The sequence below is a fragment of the Nyctibius grandis genome, chromosome 8 (genome assembly GCF_013368605.1).
Source record: "Nyctibius grandis isolate bNycGra1 chromosome 8, bNycGra1.pri, whole genome shotgun sequence".
Classification (NCBI taxonomy): domain Eukaryota; kingdom Metazoa; phylum Chordata; class Aves; order Nyctibiiformes; family Nyctibiidae; genus Nyctibius; species Nyctibius grandis.
This window is the reverse complement of record NC_090665.1, coordinates 26,363,077-26,381,637: the sequence shown is the minus strand read 5'-3', so window position 1 is coordinate 26,381,637 and position 18,561 is coordinate 26,363,077. Positions and strand designations below refer to the sequence as shown.

The following is an 18,561-nucleotide window of genomic DNA, read 5'->3' as shown; positions in this document are numbered from 1 at the left end:
CATTATTGTGTTCATTTAGGAATGACTTAAATATTTTAATTACATCAAAATAAGAAAAGTTGAAAACCCTGAATATTCACTTCAGCTTACATTTAAAACATAAAACTTTGTAAATAAATTGTATATACATTCTGAACTCACGCAAAATGTTTCAAATTGCTGTTAAAAATACACATTTTATGTGAATTAGGAACTAATATTTACCTTCTTATTTTCTTTATCAGTAGTGGGGTTATTTGTAATTTTGTATTTCTGAAGATCTATTATTTCCTTCATTTCATAATTATCACCTCTCCGTTTGCAAACAATTACAGCTAGATCAAACAAGAAGATATGCCTGTGAAAATGCAATATAGAGATGGTTAAAAACACTCCAGAAAGCCAACATCCAAAGTCTTATTTTACACACCTTTGCCTGTGGCACTTAAATTTTGAAGGTGAACAACTAAACTACTGAATAACAAAACAAAAAACACAGAAAGTAGTTTTGCTAGACTTACTACTTGCAAGGGACTTAGGTGATCTCAGATAGTAACATAATAGCTAACTTGCCATGAATCACTTTGCAAATTCACTTGGTACACAGTGGATAGGCTCTGCGAATGCGCAGTGAAATGGAAAACACTCTCAAGAATCATTGAGCTGACCTCAAATCTAAAAAAAAGAGTGAATTTACAGGCTTTTTAATAGCAAACACCAGAAGTCATGCCATCACCTGTCTTGTCTCGCACGTTTGTCTAATGTAGTTATCCTTATTTCCCCATCACCTTGAGGTCTTCCATACTGTAAGAGGGAATGATTCTGAAACAGAAGTAATACATATGATTCAACATAGCAAAAGTGTTAAGATAACGACATATTCAAGCATTAGACCGCTCACTCCTGTTACCCCAAAAAATGACTTGTCAGGCCTCAAAACATCATTTTTTCCTCGCTATCATCTAAACTAAATACAATAAAGAATCGGTCCATTCCATTTTTGTCTTCAAATGGGAAAATGTTTCCCATTACAAAAATACCTGAGTCACTGTACAAATACAAACCTTTAACTATGCAAGTATATTTAACTACAGACAGACCCCCAAAATAGCAGAGATTTCTGTAATTAAATATTGATGTCATTCTACACCAAGCAAAGCATATTTAAATATCACCAAGAGCACTCTAATCTCATATGAAATGGGGAAAAAATATCAATAAATTCTATAAATGAAAAATATCACATACCAAATTCTCTATAGATAGTTGAAACTGTCCAATTTCACGGAGCGTTTCATTATCTCTCTTCACTTCATTTACATATTGAGCCAAGTCCTAGAGCATCAACAGAAAAAGGGAGAAAAAAGCTTTTCCATAACGGACTACTTTAATACATTATTCTGGCAAAATTATTTCTAATTTTGTCTTTGACTTACCTGCATATTTAACCATTTTTTTAAAATTATTTAATGTTCAAGAATTACCAATACGTATGCCTAAATAAAGAAAGAAAACAGCCTCGGCATATCTTCAATCATGCTTACAATTTTCTTCATCATATCTATTGAAACACAAATTTAGTACCAAGAAAGATGGAAATGTAATTAATTGTAAAAAAGGATTGATTTTTTCTGAATTTCATTAATGTCTTATTTTCAAGACTAAAGATGGAAATGTAATTTATGCAGCACACTTATGGTCCAAAAAGGCAGTCAACAATATCCAATATCTGAGAATAAGACAGAAGGTAAATAGAGCATATAGTAGAAAACATATGTAAGGCAGCTCAAAAGCAGCATGTAAGGTGTACACTAAACGTATCATAAGCCTGGGTGCTTATTATGCGAGAAGAAGCTACCAACCCAGCAGTAGGTTCTTGCTCTTACTGTCGCACAGCAGAGAGCAGCCATCACACAGCAGATATGAAAAGGAGTTTTTAATGGGATACACTACCTGAAGTCACAGGTTGAGATCATTATTGTGCCCTTTACCATAACATGTACCGTACACATTTCACTAAAGCCTTTAAAATGCTCTGAACATGCTTGAGTAATAGTGACAATTTGCTCAATCTTCTCTGTTTATGGCAAGAGATGAGGAATGAGCAGGAGTGGTAACTGGTAAGGTCAGGGATGCTGAAAGCAGCAGTTAGAAAAGGCATTCTGATCTTCACAACTTGCTTTAACAGTATTCCTTCAATATGGTCCCAAATTTGGAGGGTGGGAGAAAGAAACATCATCTTCCTAAGATGTTTTTAATCATAATCTAAGAATATCTGGAATCATTATGCTAGCTTCCCAAATGAATCTGGGCAGGATACATTTACATCAGTTTTAAAAGAGTTAGTGTAGAAATTAAATAACCTCTTTTCTTGTTGCTAAAGGAAATTTGACAGCATAATCCTTCCTAGAATTTTCTTTCTTAGGGGGCAGTAACACTTTTGCTGGCAGTTTTTCCAAAGATGTTTTATTTTCAAGCAGACACACCAGGGTTTTTAGAAGCAACATACTGATGCTGCACAGTTACTTCTACTACACTGGCAGGGACTATTCTAATAGGATAAAGTAAACCAGGTGGGAAACAATGCTGCAACCTTAAGGAGAGATGCTCATACCTGGGGTTTTTGTGGGTTGGAGGGGTTAATTGGCTGGTTATGTCCTGCCAGCCAGCACACAACTGCCACTGCCACTCTGGCAAGAGATTTCTTAATTGGTCTTTTATTTTCAGTCCAACAGCCACCAAAAACAATGATGCAAGCCAGCAAACAGGAAAGAAAGAGAGGGGCTGGGCAGAATAAAAACCAGGGTTGTTTTCCTAATTAGCAACAGCTGGGATGCATGGCTTGCCACTAGATGGAAGCAACACTGTGCCATACCATCTCAGGCATCTCTGTGGGAGATTATCATGGTGGCGCTCTCTGCATTCACTGCACAAAAACAGATGACAAAAAAGGGGAGCCAAAAATCTCATTTGTGAGCTGGTCTGTATTCCATGCATTCAAGGCAGACAGTCCCACAATATGAGACAGCTGTGTGACCCAAAAGTAATTTAGTCTGACTTCAGCATCTTCTGTGGACCATACAGATTACAACAGAAGGAGATATGACCTATGTTGTGTTGGCTTCCTTCCCCCCTTTCCCCACAAAGGGCAGAAAAAAATTTCACAATTCTGGCACATGAATGTCACAATTCATGCCATGAAGCCAACTGAAGCAGAACGGTGCTTCATTTCTGAAGCCATGCAGAGGAACACATAATATGTTACCTTATACGTAAAGTAGTACAGCTACTCTATAAAGCATTTGTTTGTACCACTTGCAGGTGAATGTACAGTGACAGATACTCTACCTCCAGAAAGACACTACTGCTTTCAAATGTAAAGCCACAGAGATCATATTAAGATGACAAAAAAAGTCTTGTAAAGAAAGATAACTTCTTCATCTCACTGGGAAACTACTGACCTTGATTAGAATTGACTTACAGTGGTAGAAATATTCCTAAATTTTAGAAGCGAGACCAACATATTCGAAATATATGGTTTTCATCTCATTATATGACAGCAAAATGATGTAGAAGTAAACTGAAATAAGAAATTTACATTTCATAAACCCTCCACTTCAGAAAACTACCGAACTTGTTTCCCAGACTTGAGCAACGCCTTCAACTATATACCTGCCCTGACATATTCACAAATCTCACAGTAACCTGTGAAAACACGTTTGACCTGCTGTGAAGAACATTATCTCCTCCAGGAAAATTAGTTATGAGGTACCATTTTAACTGCCAACAAAGACATAGATACTTCATTGCCATGAATACCTACCTTCATTGCATCAAGTGCCAGTTTTAGATTTGCCTTCTCCATGGGATCAGTAGTGTGCTTTACCAGCTCCTGTGGACAAAGCAGTTGAAACTTTTCACCCACTGTCAGTTTATAAACTGAAGTTGTCATTGCTCACCCCACATCCCACCCTCCCACTCCCAAAAAAAAAAGAAGAAAAAAGCCAAAATCAGAAAACACTATTCAATAATTCACATTTTCTTCCCCGTAATGAGCAGCCTATAAGTGAGTGGGGATGACTGCAAACAGATAACTGGCAAGCGTTTAACAATGATTGCTGTATAGACTAAACACTGACTTTAGCTGATAATGAATGATCATTAGAAGCTAATTTGGTCTGCCTAGCACTTAAAACTTGCCCATCAGATCATTACTGTATGTGCACACTGAAAGCACAGGTAAACACTTGAGTTCATTTGCACATTAGCATACAGTATATCATCCCATTCCAAAGCAGGCACTTGTCTGCAGAGAGGGATGTATGCTGGCAATAAAAATCTCAGCTAAACTGGGCAACTGCCTAAAAGAAGTCACTGTCTCATTACACCTAAGATAAAGCTGACTCAGAAGACATTTTTAAATCAAATGTAAATGTTTAAAGAATTTTTTTAGTCACTTCCCATATGGAAAATAAAGAGTCCCTTCTTGGTTTTTATGAAGTGAAAATGTATCCTCTTGGGGAAACAGTTTGTTTCTTCTTTATAATTTGAGAAGAGAATTATAGATTTCAGCTAACATAGTAACTTGCTAAAATCCTAGGAAATAAATATTTATACTTCACATTACAATTCTAACAATTCACTGGATTTTTTTCTTTAAGAGTCTATAAAATACTTCTTTCTTGTACGATATATACTATAGTGTCATATAGTATATAGTGTCACACATTAGAGCACCGTTCCATATTATATATCTTTTCATAATATACAGGTTGATTAATAAAACCATGACTCAGATCTCAAGTTTTCGTAAAAAGCAGTTGTACCATTCATTTTGTTTTTTCCAATTTTCCATTGATCAAAATATTGATGACTCACTTATAGAAATATTTCAAAAATTTAATATTACAGAATGTATGTTGCTCTGCAGAGTCAAAATTATGCTTCACATACAAGTAGTAGATATTTTTAAAACGACGTTTTACAAGCATCAGCAGTGTTGACAGTCTAATATAGTAATATATTTCTTCTCAGCTGAACTAATGAGTCTTCTGGCACAGCTATCAAATTAAATTTATAAGTCTCTCCACCCCTATTACAGGACTAACTGCAAAAGCTAACGCTCTGTGGGTTATAACAAGAAGCATTTCAAAATAAACATGGCTTTATTGCAATTTATGAAAGCAAAGACACATCTTAAAAGTACGCTGTAAGTATGGTTCAGCTTCCTCCTTTGGGGGGTAATAGTTCACATTTCAAAGTACCATGATTATAGTTTGGTACTACTAACCATTTTAAACATACCAAAAATGAAAGGTTCAGATACTGAGGAGACAATTGTATTTTATTCTTTTTTCCCCAGATATGCTTCAGCTCTGATGAATGATCTCTGTAAGAAAACCCGCACTTGACTGGATTTTATTTCATAACAAATCAGCCTCAAATCTATGGAAATGTCGATCACCTCCCTTTGATAAAGACCTTTAGCTCTCGTTCTTACAATCCACTGACGATAAACAATCACAGTTTTGCTCTCAGCCCCCTTAAATTTCAAAAATAAAATACCTGGAGCAGTAGGTGATATTTTAGCACTCTCTGCATTGGAACCACTAAAAGATCTCGCAAGGTAAATTTCCCATTATTGGCCCTCTTGGAACATTCCTAGTTCAAAGCAGAAGAAAGAATAAGACAAGAGAGTTAGAAAATAAAAATATTCAAGTGATATATATGAAAATTCAGTGATATATGGGTCAAGCAACTATATTAAGCTTGAGATAAATAATATTCACAAAATGAAGGAAAGCAGTTGATATGGCAATAATAGCTAAGCAAAAAAAAAGACTGAGTTTAGACACTTGTTCTTAATTTCAACAGCATAAGAGCAGAATAAACATCACTAAGACAAGAGAATTTAGGCATTCCATTGAACTAAAAAAAAAAAAAATAAAAAGACATTTCCTATAAGCACAGAGAAGGCAGCAAATATTACACCTATCTTCAAAAAAAAAGCAAAAGATAATCTTGGAAACTACAGGCCAGTCAGTCTCACTTCAGCCCCTGCAAAAATTATGGAGTAAGTCCTCTTGGAAGCTATTTCTGGACACATGAAGAAGGTGACTGGGAATATCCAGCATGGATTTACCACAGGTAAATCAATGCTTGACCTACTCAACTGCTTTCCATGATGAAATGGCTAGATCTGTGAATGGGTGGGGAGAGTCTACCTTGACTTTTCCAAGGCTTTCAACATCATCTCTCACAGCACCCTGATACCCACTAGGTGTATGAAAAACTGGCTAGATCATAAGGCTCAAAAAGAGCAGTGACTAATGTTTACTACACCACCTGAGGGACAGTTGCAAGTAGAGCTCCTCAGGGGAGCGCTCTGTCCAGGGACCCCTCCCTTTTAATACTTTTAGCAATGATCTGCAGGAAAAGACATCGGACACCCACAGCAAGTCTGCAGACAACACCATATTGGAAATGCAAGTGACACTCTTCAGGGAATGTCCAACAGGAACCTCACACAAAGGCAAGAAGGACAAAGGCAAAGTCCTTCACCTGGTATACACTAACCAGGGACACACTAACCCTGAGAGATGACCCGCTAGGGAGCAGCTCTACTGGAAAGGATACAGGGGCCATGGCAGACAGCAAGCCCTGTAAAGCTGTGCGGGATCAGAGCTTGTTCAGCCTAGAGGTCCCTCCCAACCTAAGTGATTCTGCAATTCTGTGTTCTCAGCTGAGATGTCACGATAAACAGAAGGGTATCGCTGATGATCACTTCCTGAAAAAATCCCTAACCCTACTGATGTCAGTGGCAAGAGTCCATTCACTTCAGTGCCAGGATGTGTACCACAACAGCTCAATTATTCATTTGATCAGAGGCTCCAAAGAAAACGAAAAGGAAGAGAAACAGATTCACTTCTCAGTCCAGCCAGTTTTTCGTCAAAGTTTTTGACTTGGATGAGAGCAGGGCATATTCATGTTTTTTATATATGTTATAAAAAACATAACATGTTTTTTACATATTTTTATATGTATACATGTTAAAAAATACTGATACCTCTAACTTCAATTTAACATCTTCTTTTGTCTTGGAGATGTTGTCTAAGCATGATATCGCTATCTCCACTTGACTGCAGTACTGTCCATAAATAACCAATCTAAACCAAAGCAAGAGATAAAGAATAAAAGGAACATTTGCTTATTTAAGAACAATCCTTGATTATTTTTCACAAATACATTGTTAGCAATCCTCCTTTCAAAAGGAGCAGTGCCTAAATAAGCGAGGATAGGATTTAGCTACAGACTTCCATGTGCAGCATGAATACAAGGAAGAATATTCAGGAGAATATGATTTTGAGCTACCATCAAAATGCTGTAAAGTCATTGCGATTTCCTTTAATATTCACATGTATATGTCCTGATAAATACAGGACTCGTTAAAAAGTAGAGTAACTGCTGTTTAACAGAACAACAGTCTTGTAGTATTTACAACACTAGATTTCCAAGGTTGTAACGAATAAATTCTGTAACACAGGCTTAACAGGATTAGCTACAGCTATCCTTTAAAGAACTTGTAGGTTACCCAAACTGATCCACCTCCAACAGTTCCTACCAGGTTATATCCTGTGAGCTCTCAGATCAAAATAATAGTGTATGAAAACCTAAGACATTTTCAATAGTTGTCAAGGGCAGCAATGCCTCTTGAAGGAACCTGATTTTATGACAGGAGTTTCTTGCCCCTGTTTGAAGTACTTCTTTCTGCTAGTCCCATTGCAAAAAGTGTTGTTTCCTTTCACTTTTTGATTTATTACTTGAAGTGATTCCTTCTGTATGCCTCAAATCCCTTTTTTGAGAGTTCCCATGAGCTTTCCATTCTAAATTTCTTCTCTCGCCTAATCTTTTTTTTTATTCTTTTTTGCAATTAAAGTGATGATACTGATTTAACTTACCACTTCTGATTACTTTTAATCTCTACATGGTTAAGACACTGAGTCTTACCTCCATCTGTTTCCTTTTTAATATAATATAAACTTGATGTTTCTTCTCATTGTCCTTTGTTCCCCTTTTAGCACACATCTCAGAACTTCTTTTTAAAGGTAAGCATTTTCCAGAACAACTTCTTGTCCCCTAATTCCCTCCTATAGCAGCAGAAAGTCTGGGAAATAACTATGTCCTGCTCCAACATAAAAGCTGCGACGGAGGGTCTCGAAGGCAAGACTGTTTATGGGCAGCCTGGGACATCCTCCTCCCTCAGAAAACAACTCTCCTGTCTAATGTTTTCCGGATGCTGCTGCCCAATTTCTCACAAGCCTGTTATTACTGCAACAATCCTCCTTCCCCATCACCCTCAAGCAAATCCAATTAGCTCCCCCAGGTCTTCCCCGCTCTGGTCCCAAAAGTAACTCATTTTTAACCACAACCCAAGGGTTACTTCAAGGTAGGTCAGCACTGTAGCCCACAGTACAAGTGTTTTTCAGCTAAGTGCCACAGGCATATAAAATAAGTTCATCTATACAGTCCAACAGCTGTCCAGTGCTGGCAGAAAAAACAATCTGAAAAGGAGGGTAAAAAAATCAGCAATTAGCCTCCAGGCATAGCATGCTGCCACAGCTCTCCTGTTATCAGCTTGGCTGTTTTTCACAGTTTGAAGGTAGGGGGTGTTTGCTTTACAGTCACACCTTTGACTGCAGGGTAGGGTAAGATCCTAGTATCTCTTCTCTCTTCTCTTTTGCACTTGCTTTTGCTTTTTTTCAAGTTATGACCTCTTCTGTTTCCTTTAACCTGGAATAGCCTTAATATATATCCTTGCCTTATTTTCCCCTTTCTTCCCCTTTTATAACATTTTATCTGTTAAACAATACAGGTACATCCTATAAAATACCTGGGATTATTTGCATTTAAAAAAGGCTGTGCAAAATAAGCTATTTAAGTTTTGTTCAAAATATAGATGTTACCTGTCTATGGAACAATATTGCCAAAACTGGGGGCAAGAAGAGAGAGGGCTCATACAGCAATAGGTTACATTTTGAGTTCCAGGCTCAAAACACCAAATACGAGCTTCATAAGTATACTGACATGGAATTCAGTTCTGTTTCAGAAATATTCATCAAATCAAAATATAGTAAAATACTTTACTGAATTGAGCACAGACTATCACAACTAGTAGGAGTGCATAAATCTTACCTTTCCTTGTAGGTAATAAAAATTTGATATAGGTTCTGATCATTTTTGTTAACAATGGAATCATTGATGTCCTGTGTTAGATTCCTGTGAATTTTCACCAAATCCTTAAAAACAGTAATGAGGAGAGGGAAAGGTTTTTAAAAACAGAATGCCTTAAAGCTTTGAATAAAGTATTTCATGTTAGACCCCTTAATTTCAATAAATTGGAAAACCCATAATTTGAGAGTACAACCTAATTTCAAGGTTTGACACATCTTCCATATAGTGCGACAAAAAAAACTAAACTCTAAGAACTACTTATTAGAGACCAATTTATTCTAGCTTGGAACGTGCACTGTTAATTCATCTTAATTTTATAATGATAATTTTAAAATTAAGCAAGTCAAGTAAATGCTTCAGCGACAAGATAAAGTAATGATTCATGTCCCTGAGCTGTGAAAAATTAGCTTTGTATGTTACATTGGTCAATTAGTGATGTTCTAGTTCTAAGTTAACTGCAATCATAATGAGTTTCCCAATACAGCGGGCAACTAATGGCTGAGAGAAAGGCAAGAATATTGCAGAAAGATTTGCTCCCTGAGAACGGTAGCAACTCATCTTACTTGTTCACTATTACACAAAAATCTGTAAGTAACTATATGCAATTACATCAACCTTAATACTATATGGATATTGTCAGAGAATTCACAAGAAATTAAGTCAAAACAGGTTAAAAAAGTTTTGAAATCAGGATAGCAGACTGTAAGTGGTGTACAGACCACTGCAATGAAAAACAGAGGACTGTTTAAAAAAAGCCATTGAAGATGGTTTAATGCAGTACATTATTTACTACAAAAATAATACGCAGTATTGGGTTGTGAACTCAGTGAAAGGATTTCACTTCACACTGATGAAAACTAAGAGTACACACAAGGTCAATCATCACATCACAGGTGAGGGAGCAAAACCTTATAACAGATCAAATTCAGCTGCTAGCATTTGTACGGCCATATCCTCAGAATCTTAAGTTGCAGCAAAGACATTATTCCAGAAATGCTTCACAATTAACATATCACAGAAGCACATTTTCTCAGGCGTGCACGGGTACTCAACTAAGCAACACCCCTTGAAAAACAGCTTAATGTTAAGGGGACAAAATGTCTTCTATCTCCAATTCAAAGTCAAGTTTTAAATTAAACTGATGTTAACATCATTAGAAGGTAATGAAAGTTCCAACTTCAGTATCCGTTACACATACTTCCATCTCTCTCTCCCCCTGTATGTCCATATATATATCGTAACTCAAATACATGCATAGTTATACATACAAATGTATCTATATATGTGCACAGGTACATACATAGACAGATGCAGATACAAACACACATAAGATGTACATATATATATAGACATATATGTACACAGATACACACACAAATATAGAGCCATACATACTTTTTATAGGACAGAACTTTGAAATCTGAGCCCTAATGAAAGGCACTCTCTTTCGACTCATGAGTGTTTTGAGGTGGTTGAGTTTTTTTTTTTCTTAAAAATAAGATATATTTTGACATCAGCAGATGATTTTATCCAGCAAGCATCTTTCAGAGTCTATATAAATAATATAGCATCATCCTAAAGCACCAGTCCTTCACCACAACCCTTTCACAGAGGCAAGTTCATCCTGTTCTGAGAACACCACACTTGCTCTCCACATCACAGTTTGCTAGAGAGCTCTAACAGCTATTTTTAGTTTAAAACAAGCTTCCACTGCTCTCCAGCCTTCCTGCTGAGGAACTGCCACAGAGACAAGGTCTAGGCAGACAAAGCGTTTGCACAGATTTTTGGTTTAGGCATGCCCTATATTTCTTTTAATGTTTTTGGATGCCTATGAAATGTTACTTGAGTGAGAAATGAGCACCATATTGTAACAGCACAATACTGAATGCTGATAACGAAAAGCAAAGTAAAACAATCTAAATATAACAGTTTACGATGCATCTTCCTCATTTCACATAAAGAAGTTTTGTTCTTTTTACTCCTCTTATCTGATTCCCTTACATTTCTTTAACAAGTAGTGAGTAGGCCAGTCTCTCAGTTCGTGCTTACAACATGTAAGCCTTTTTACACCCCATGCAGTTTTTCAGGTTGGCAGGCTACAGGTCTTTCAATGCCTGGGCACACAGAGGCTTAGGAAGAAGATTTACAGTAACTTAGGTAGGGCCAGGGCCTTATTTGCAATGAATAAGACATGTTAATGTAGGACAGAATATAAATTTGTTTTCAAAAGCAAAGGGATCTCTAGGGGCAGCTGACATACTTCAAGACAAGTAGGTTACTGATAACTGGCAGTATTTTGGACTAATATTAAAAGAGAAGGTAATTACAGCAATTGAGATCCAGGGTGAAAACTTTAACAGCAGGACAAATATGGCAAGGTGTCAGGTATCATCCTGTAATTTATCAGTGCTGGAACAGCAACCAAAACATTCTTACAGACCAGGTTCCCACAGAATAAAAAATCCCCAACACCTCCTCCTACAGCCCTGAGAGCCTGTGGGATATGCCAGAGATGGCCAAAACAGATGTGATCTTTTACAGGCAACAAAGGTTTGATGTGGCCCGTGTGACACATACTGGGGACCCTTTCTTTACAGTGTGTCTCATAAAAGAACATTCCTTTCATTCGTCTGCGTTAAGAGAGGCTTCAGAAGATGTCTGATGTCATCCTTTAAAGTCAGATAGAATAAAGACATCTGCTCAATACTTACATCAACTAAAAATATATATAAATTGTCATACTATTATGATTAGGCCAAAAATAAATGCAACAAAGTAACAATCACTGAAACCTTTAAGATTTCAGTCAAATAAAGAGGTCTCCTAGATACTTCACAGAGTATTTCCTTATCCTTTCCAGCACCAGATTCTGAATCCAAAACTGTGAATTATCTTAACTTTAAAACGTCTTCAATGATGACAGCGACAGATACAAGGATTTGCAGAGTAGCTATAGAAATCCTCATGAAAGCACCACTCAGCATACAGTAGTAGGCAACCTAACAGTCACAACTTTATACCGTCACTAAAATACCAGCATATATTAGAAGATAGCCCATCTTCTATAAATCATTAGCTTCTATGGGTAAAAGATACTCCAGTTTATGACTACTCACTATCTGATATGATAATACTATTTCTCTTATCCTATTCCCTGAAGGAGAAAAAAAAAGAAATAGTGTGCACATCCTTTTTTATCAACTACCCTAATATCTACACAAATGCATTGTGCACCACATTCCAAATAATCATTTTGTGCAGTAACGTACAACACAAATATATCATAACCAGCTACGAACCTTATATCTGTTCATTAAATATGTAGTTACTCACAGGAATGTTGATGAAAACAGTATCAAACTCTGATGCTGACAGAAACCTTTTCAACGGCACCATGAAAAACTGCAAGGAAAAAAAAATTTATATATACATTGACTATGTCATTATGTTTTCTAGACTGTTATAAAAGCATATAAGTTACAATTCTATAAGTAGTATCTTACTTTCTCTATCGATTCCAGAGTTTCAGTGTATTTCTCTTCAGTTTGCTTTATTTCAGCAAGACAACAGCTTCTTATGTCATTTTCAGTGTATTTCTGCAATTACAATAGAGTCAAGTTTAAGTCATTAACAGGCACCTAATGGATAATAAATGTATTTATTTGTTTAGAATTAAGCAATTAGAAGAACGGTTTCCTGAAATTTGCTGAGTACTACAGCCTCCAAAGATGATAGCAATAACCAAGAATATTTTAAAGTTCAATTAGCTGATGACTTTAAGGGTTTTACTAAAATTCAGCATCAAAGGAATATTATGAAAAGTTAATGTTTGGACATAAAACGCTGAAAATTCTGCATGTACCTCGGAAGCTGAAATACAAGGTCACATTTAATTTACATCTAGATTGAGAAATCTTATTTAAAATACTGAGCAGTTAATAATTCCATTAAACTTAATGGGGCTAAATCGTGTAAGTAACTTTGCATTGCTATAAATATTGGATTCAGTCTAAACCCTGCACTTATTTACAGTTTTCTCTTTTAGTTCTCAAGGGGAACTTTCTCTTCAGCCACAATATGACTATGTCCTCAAATCAGGAAGTGCAGTGACCTCTAAATTCAGCTCTTTTATACGTATGCACGTGTCTTCACTGAGACCCTGGGATTTTTCCATGTAAACCACCAGACTCATAGGAAATTAAAGTAATTATCAGCACAGGACTCTCTAAAATAGTTTACAAGCACTTTTACTGAAGATCAGATTTACAGCGTTACAGCTTCAATAACGTGCAAATCTGATTTCAAATAAAAGAGTACATACCTGGAAGAAGGTATGGAAGCATTCGTGTCAAGCAAGACTTAAAACATCTGGAGACATATAGGTCAGCTTAGAGACTTGACAGTAACTGGATAGGCTCTTACAATTAAAAGCAATAATTGATCAAAAAATGTTTTCTCCAAAAACAACTATAAGCAGTGGCTTAATAAGCAACAGTACTATCACATCCTTTCTGAAGCCCATTTATCAGTTTGTAACATCCTTCCAAGGCACCCTTCAGAATATCCCTGACTGTATCTATCCTTTTTTCACCCAGTGTAGGGAATCCACATACTGCATGTAATATACCCGATGATTAGATATTATGCAAATACAGGGCGAGTCAGGACTAGAAATTTAGTACTACAGTTCTTTCCATTCAGAAAAAGATTTTTAGCTTTTGAACAAAAGACTTTTCTCCTCCAGGAATAGCAAAACTTCTAGATTGAAATTTTAACAATTAGCTTTTAGTACGTCCAAGAGCTAGACTCCTTCCACTCCCTCTCACTGCTACCAGTCTACTTGACACGCCTGCTAAGCATACCACAGCAAATAGCAAGCCACACTTAAACTGTCCATGAGCCACATACAGCTCCTATGATATTGCTTGGCCACCTGTGAAGAGTAGGAAGTGTATTCCTACCAGCGAAACTAGATGCCAAGTTGCAAATCATACAGGCACATAAAGCTTCATCAGTGCTCACACTGTTCTGTTTGCCGGTTTGGCCTATCTCCTTTACCCTTCTCTGTCTCCATGTGACCCTACAAGCAGCTCCTGCAACTGGAACATGGCTTCTCACTCTCATCTACCAGGTGCTACATTATCTCAGAAATTACTCTTTAAAACCCAATTGGTGCAATTATTCATTTTCCCACAACAAACATTAAAGTGCCATCCTTATGAGCTGCAGACTGACATGACCATTTTGCAAAAATACAGTCTGCCATTACCAGTAGAAACATACTTTGTGAGCATCATCTGATGATCAGCCTCATCTCGAAATCTATCATTTATTCCCAAAGTCTTTGGAAGGGTGAAGTGGGCACTGCCACAGTTAACCACAGTTAATTAATCTCAATAAAGTACTAGAATTTGACTTTATTCAGGCTTCTAGCTAGTTTTCACCTTTACCTTTGTGAGCTCAATACTGTTCCAATTGCTTGCAGTATTTGCACCAATACAGAAGTTGTTGTACCCAACAGGAGTTTATATCCATTTGCAAAATGTGGGGGTTTCTTGTTGACCAACTCTCATATGAGCAATGCAAACAAAATTGTGGTATTCTGCTTAAAACATTTCATTTCAGTTTTGTGCTCACCTAACCCAAACAGATCGTTCATGTAGGCACTTCTGTCAGAAATTAACCTATCAGTATTCTACCTGTACCACAAACTTCTAGAATTTGAGTGCAATAAACAAAAGGAAAGAGAAAATGAGAAATAATGTGCAAATACCAGTACAAGTGAGAAAAATTGTCTTTGAAGGTCAGCTACTGCTAGAGAAAATTTAGCAGAACAGTTTACTTTGCAAGATAATGATGATAAATCAAGGATGAGGGAGATGCAAAGCATTTTGGCTGCTACTGGAAACTCTGAAAAGTATTGGGTTCTTCTAAAAATCTACTTGAATATTGTCCCGTGCTAATGTTTGCACACGCAAGGAATTCTCATATAGGATTCAAATAAAAGAACTGCGCAAAATGGTCGTATTACCACGCAGTGTATTTATAAACTTGAGAGGAAATTGTCACAGACCAGAAATAATTACCACATTCAAGAAAGCTGTCACAGAAAAATAACTGTAATGTCTCCATTCATTACATGTTGTGGAAAAAAATATTTTGCTGTACCATGTTTTCAATTTTCACTTACTTTCTATAAGAAACAAATACAAGTCTGTTCAATCTGAAGTATCTAGGCTAAGATGCAACTAAAATTAGAACGTAAGAGTTCTGATTGCTATATTCATCATTTGCTACAAACACAGATATGAGTGACATTTGCAACAGGAAAGAAAGGATTAGAGAAAGTTTACACACTACCAGCTGCCAGAGATTACCAACTGTTACGGTTGAAGAAAAAAAAAAAATGCCACCCACACTCATTACATGAAACACAAAACAACGTATTTTGAGTTTCAGTATAAAGTAGAAACTCAAAACAAGATAACAGTAAAGATTTTCTGTGATTCAAACACTTTTCTAAAACATCCTGCTGCAAGTGAATGCAACTTCATTAGGTATAAAACTTTTTTCAACTCATTTTTTTATTCAGCTTTCATTGAATAACCTAAATTTTAGGAGGTAAACAAAACTAAGCAAAAATGTGAAAAACTAACATAACTTTCTGCTTATCTCATCCTTCATTTATATGCATTACCTGAAGGATTTTGTATTAACAAAAAACCAGGCTTGAACACAATATTGTTATACCCAACAAAAATAGAGATTAAAACAAGGCAGTAATCTTCCCGAAGACAAGGTAGTAGTAACTTTGGGGAATCACCATAAAAAGCAGAGGACACAAATCACATTAGCTGTATCTCCTATATGTGTGTTGAAAAGATACACAAAGTTTAAAAAAAAAAAGATATTAAGGTATTTAGAATTTCTCTTTTTCATGTGACTATATTACTAGAAAACAATATGGAAAGTAGAGACAAGTTTCCAACTTAAGAAAACAGAAAGCATAACATAGCTTCATGTCAATATAAAGGAAGAAAACAACTGTTTCAAAAAACATATCCTGTTATGGCCACAGACTAACATTTTCCGGATCAGAAAGCATATCTCTGAGGAAGGGCAGACAACTACATTAGGGTTTCTCCCAATTAGCAAGTAAATTTTATTGCCTAAGTTTAGATTTTTTTCAAGATAGTTTTGAAAACTGATCATGGTACCTTTATATGATAAAGTAAATAAGCTACTTATCCCATTCTCGATAAGACCAACCTCATGATCAATAAAAACTACATGGCTGAATAAGTAGGAATTTCATTGGTATGAAACAATTAACAGTTGTCCTTGTTAGATTAGTTGTCCAATTTATGGCTGAAACAACAGCATTTCACAATATTATAACTTAATTTTGGAAGTTGGACACTTTAAAGTAAGCAGTTAATGGCTCTTCATATAGCTGGTAAATCTCACTATTCATAACCAGCAAACTTAACAAATAAGTAATTACTGTGCTTCATTTAAAAATTACATTTCTTTCAAAAAATTACCATAGTTAACATTTGACCCTTTGCCAAAACAGCCTGCGAAGTCTTACATGGGTGACAATGCACTGCACATGACAGCTCTGAATGCAACTGAGCATGAGTGAAGTTTCAGTGAAACTAGCTATAAAGAGATAATTTCACAAATATTAACTTTCAAAAATGTAACTGCTATTGTTTGAAAATAGCGAGGAATTGGAAAACATACAGGTTGCTGTGCCACTTCATCTTTCATTAGGTCTTCATAAACCTCCCCACCTTCGTCTTCTCCATAGACGCAATCATACAACTCCTCGTCTTCATCAACACCAGTTTCACTGAAAGGAAAAGACAATAAAAAGAGCTGTGCAGCACAGGCAAATTACCATCAGCTCTGAAAGGGACCACTCCTCATAGGAAAAGATTTCTACAGTAAACAAACAGATTAATTAACAGAACTATCTAATGAAAAGAACTCATTAAGGGAAATTAAGTCCATTAATTTTCTTTCCTCAATGCATTTAAAATACGACTGTACAAAATCAACACAACAACAAAGACTGCATGAATTTAGAACCACACGGGAACTAAACCAGGCACCAAAAGCAGCTTGTCGAAACAGTTTTGTCACGAGGTACTGTTCTGCTGCTCTCTTTTCTTTGTCCCTTTTCCCACCACATCTAGTGAAGAGGAGCTGCCTCTCCTTACTGCCTGGCATCCCACTGCACTAGGATGTGAGACACTGGTACAGATCTCCTTCCTGCCTAAAGAAAGGATTATGTGGGGTGAAATACACTAAAGATTGCAGAGCCAGCAGCTGAGAGTCTGTATCTCCACTCCATAAGCCAGTATCTTGACCACGTCATGGCAACCTTCAGCTACCCAAAAACAAAAGCAATCTTTCAAACTGAAAATCAGACAGTTCAACAAAATACAGGGTGCATGAGAAGTGTCTTCCTATTACCCAGACTACACAAATATGTCAGCATAAAGTCAATGCTCAACCGTACCCTCAGCTAATTCAGCTTCATTAGAGTCTGTCCTGCTGGAGTTTTGCCTACTTTGCTCTAGGGCCATATCAAGCGCACCATATCTTTCACCCACATTTCTTAAGGTATGTCTACAAAAGAACTCTAAAAGATATTGAAAGTAGTCCAGTCATAATAATAGAGACTTGAGCAGATGTGCTGGTAGTTTTGAGATTTTTACTGTTGGAAGACAACACTGCAATCCTTCTGAGTAAAAAACAAATTGAGGATCAGTCTACCAGAACTAGGAAGGACAATCATTTCTGTAAGTGGATCATCAGTACTCAAGAACAGCACATCAGAAGCTCTAATGGCAGAAACTAATGATTTAAAAGAAATCAAAATGAATGAGAATTGCTACCAACACAGCTGCCACATAGACTACTTGGAAATGCCAGACAAAATCACTATGTCTATAGTCAGGACTACATACAGAAACCAAGTGAATAAGTGAAATTTTTATTCTCATTAAATATGTATTTTTTTAAATCAAGGACATCTGAAGGATAAAGTAAGCAAGTGTTAGAAGTTTCAATAGAATGATTAAAAAAATACATTTAGGGGATTCAACAGAAGAAAGAAATTGCTTGCATCCCTTCCTTTTCCAACAGATATCAATGCCCCAGGAGAGCTAGAAAGGTCAGGTGCTCCAGGTTAGTCTAACATTTCAGCTTGCACCAGTGATTATGTGTGCTAGCATTTCACATTAAACACTAGCAGCTGCGTCAGATGCAGCACCAACACTTCATTTTTCCACCTATGCTCCAGGGAACAAAAGCTGGCAAAAAGGCAGAGTAAAGATAGAA

The 18,561-nt window shown here is 36.4% G+C and overlaps 1 protein-coding gene across 1 annotated transcript in view; it reads right to left on the bottom strand.

Moving 5' to 3' along the window:
* The window catches only part of VAV3 (vav guanine nucleotide exchange factor 3), a 170,336-nt gene that overhangs the window by 87,318 nt on the left and 64,457 nt on the right, over positions 1 to 18,561 (bottom strand). The window contains exons 5-14 of the mRNA XM_068406000.1: positions 16,957 to 17,065; positions 12,714 to 12,806; positions 12,544 to 12,612; positions 9,172 to 9,275; positions 7,046 to 7,145; positions 5,545 to 5,640; positions 3,803 to 3,871; positions 1,228 to 1,314; positions 716 to 801; positions 205 to 337 (exon numbers count right to left, since the gene is read on the bottom strand). Coding sequence (XP_068262101.1) covers positions 205 to 337; positions 716 to 801; positions 1,228 to 1,314; positions 3,803 to 3,871; positions 5,545 to 5,640; positions 7,046 to 7,145; positions 9,172 to 9,275; positions 12,544 to 12,612; positions 12,714 to 12,806; positions 16,957 to 17,065 — 946 coding nt within the window. The remainder of the gene's footprint in view (positions 1 to 204; positions 338 to 715; positions 802 to 1,227; positions 1,315 to 3,802; positions 3,872 to 5,544; positions 5,641 to 7,045; positions 7,146 to 9,171; positions 9,276 to 12,543; positions 12,613 to 12,713; positions 12,807 to 16,956; positions 17,066 to 18,561) is intronic.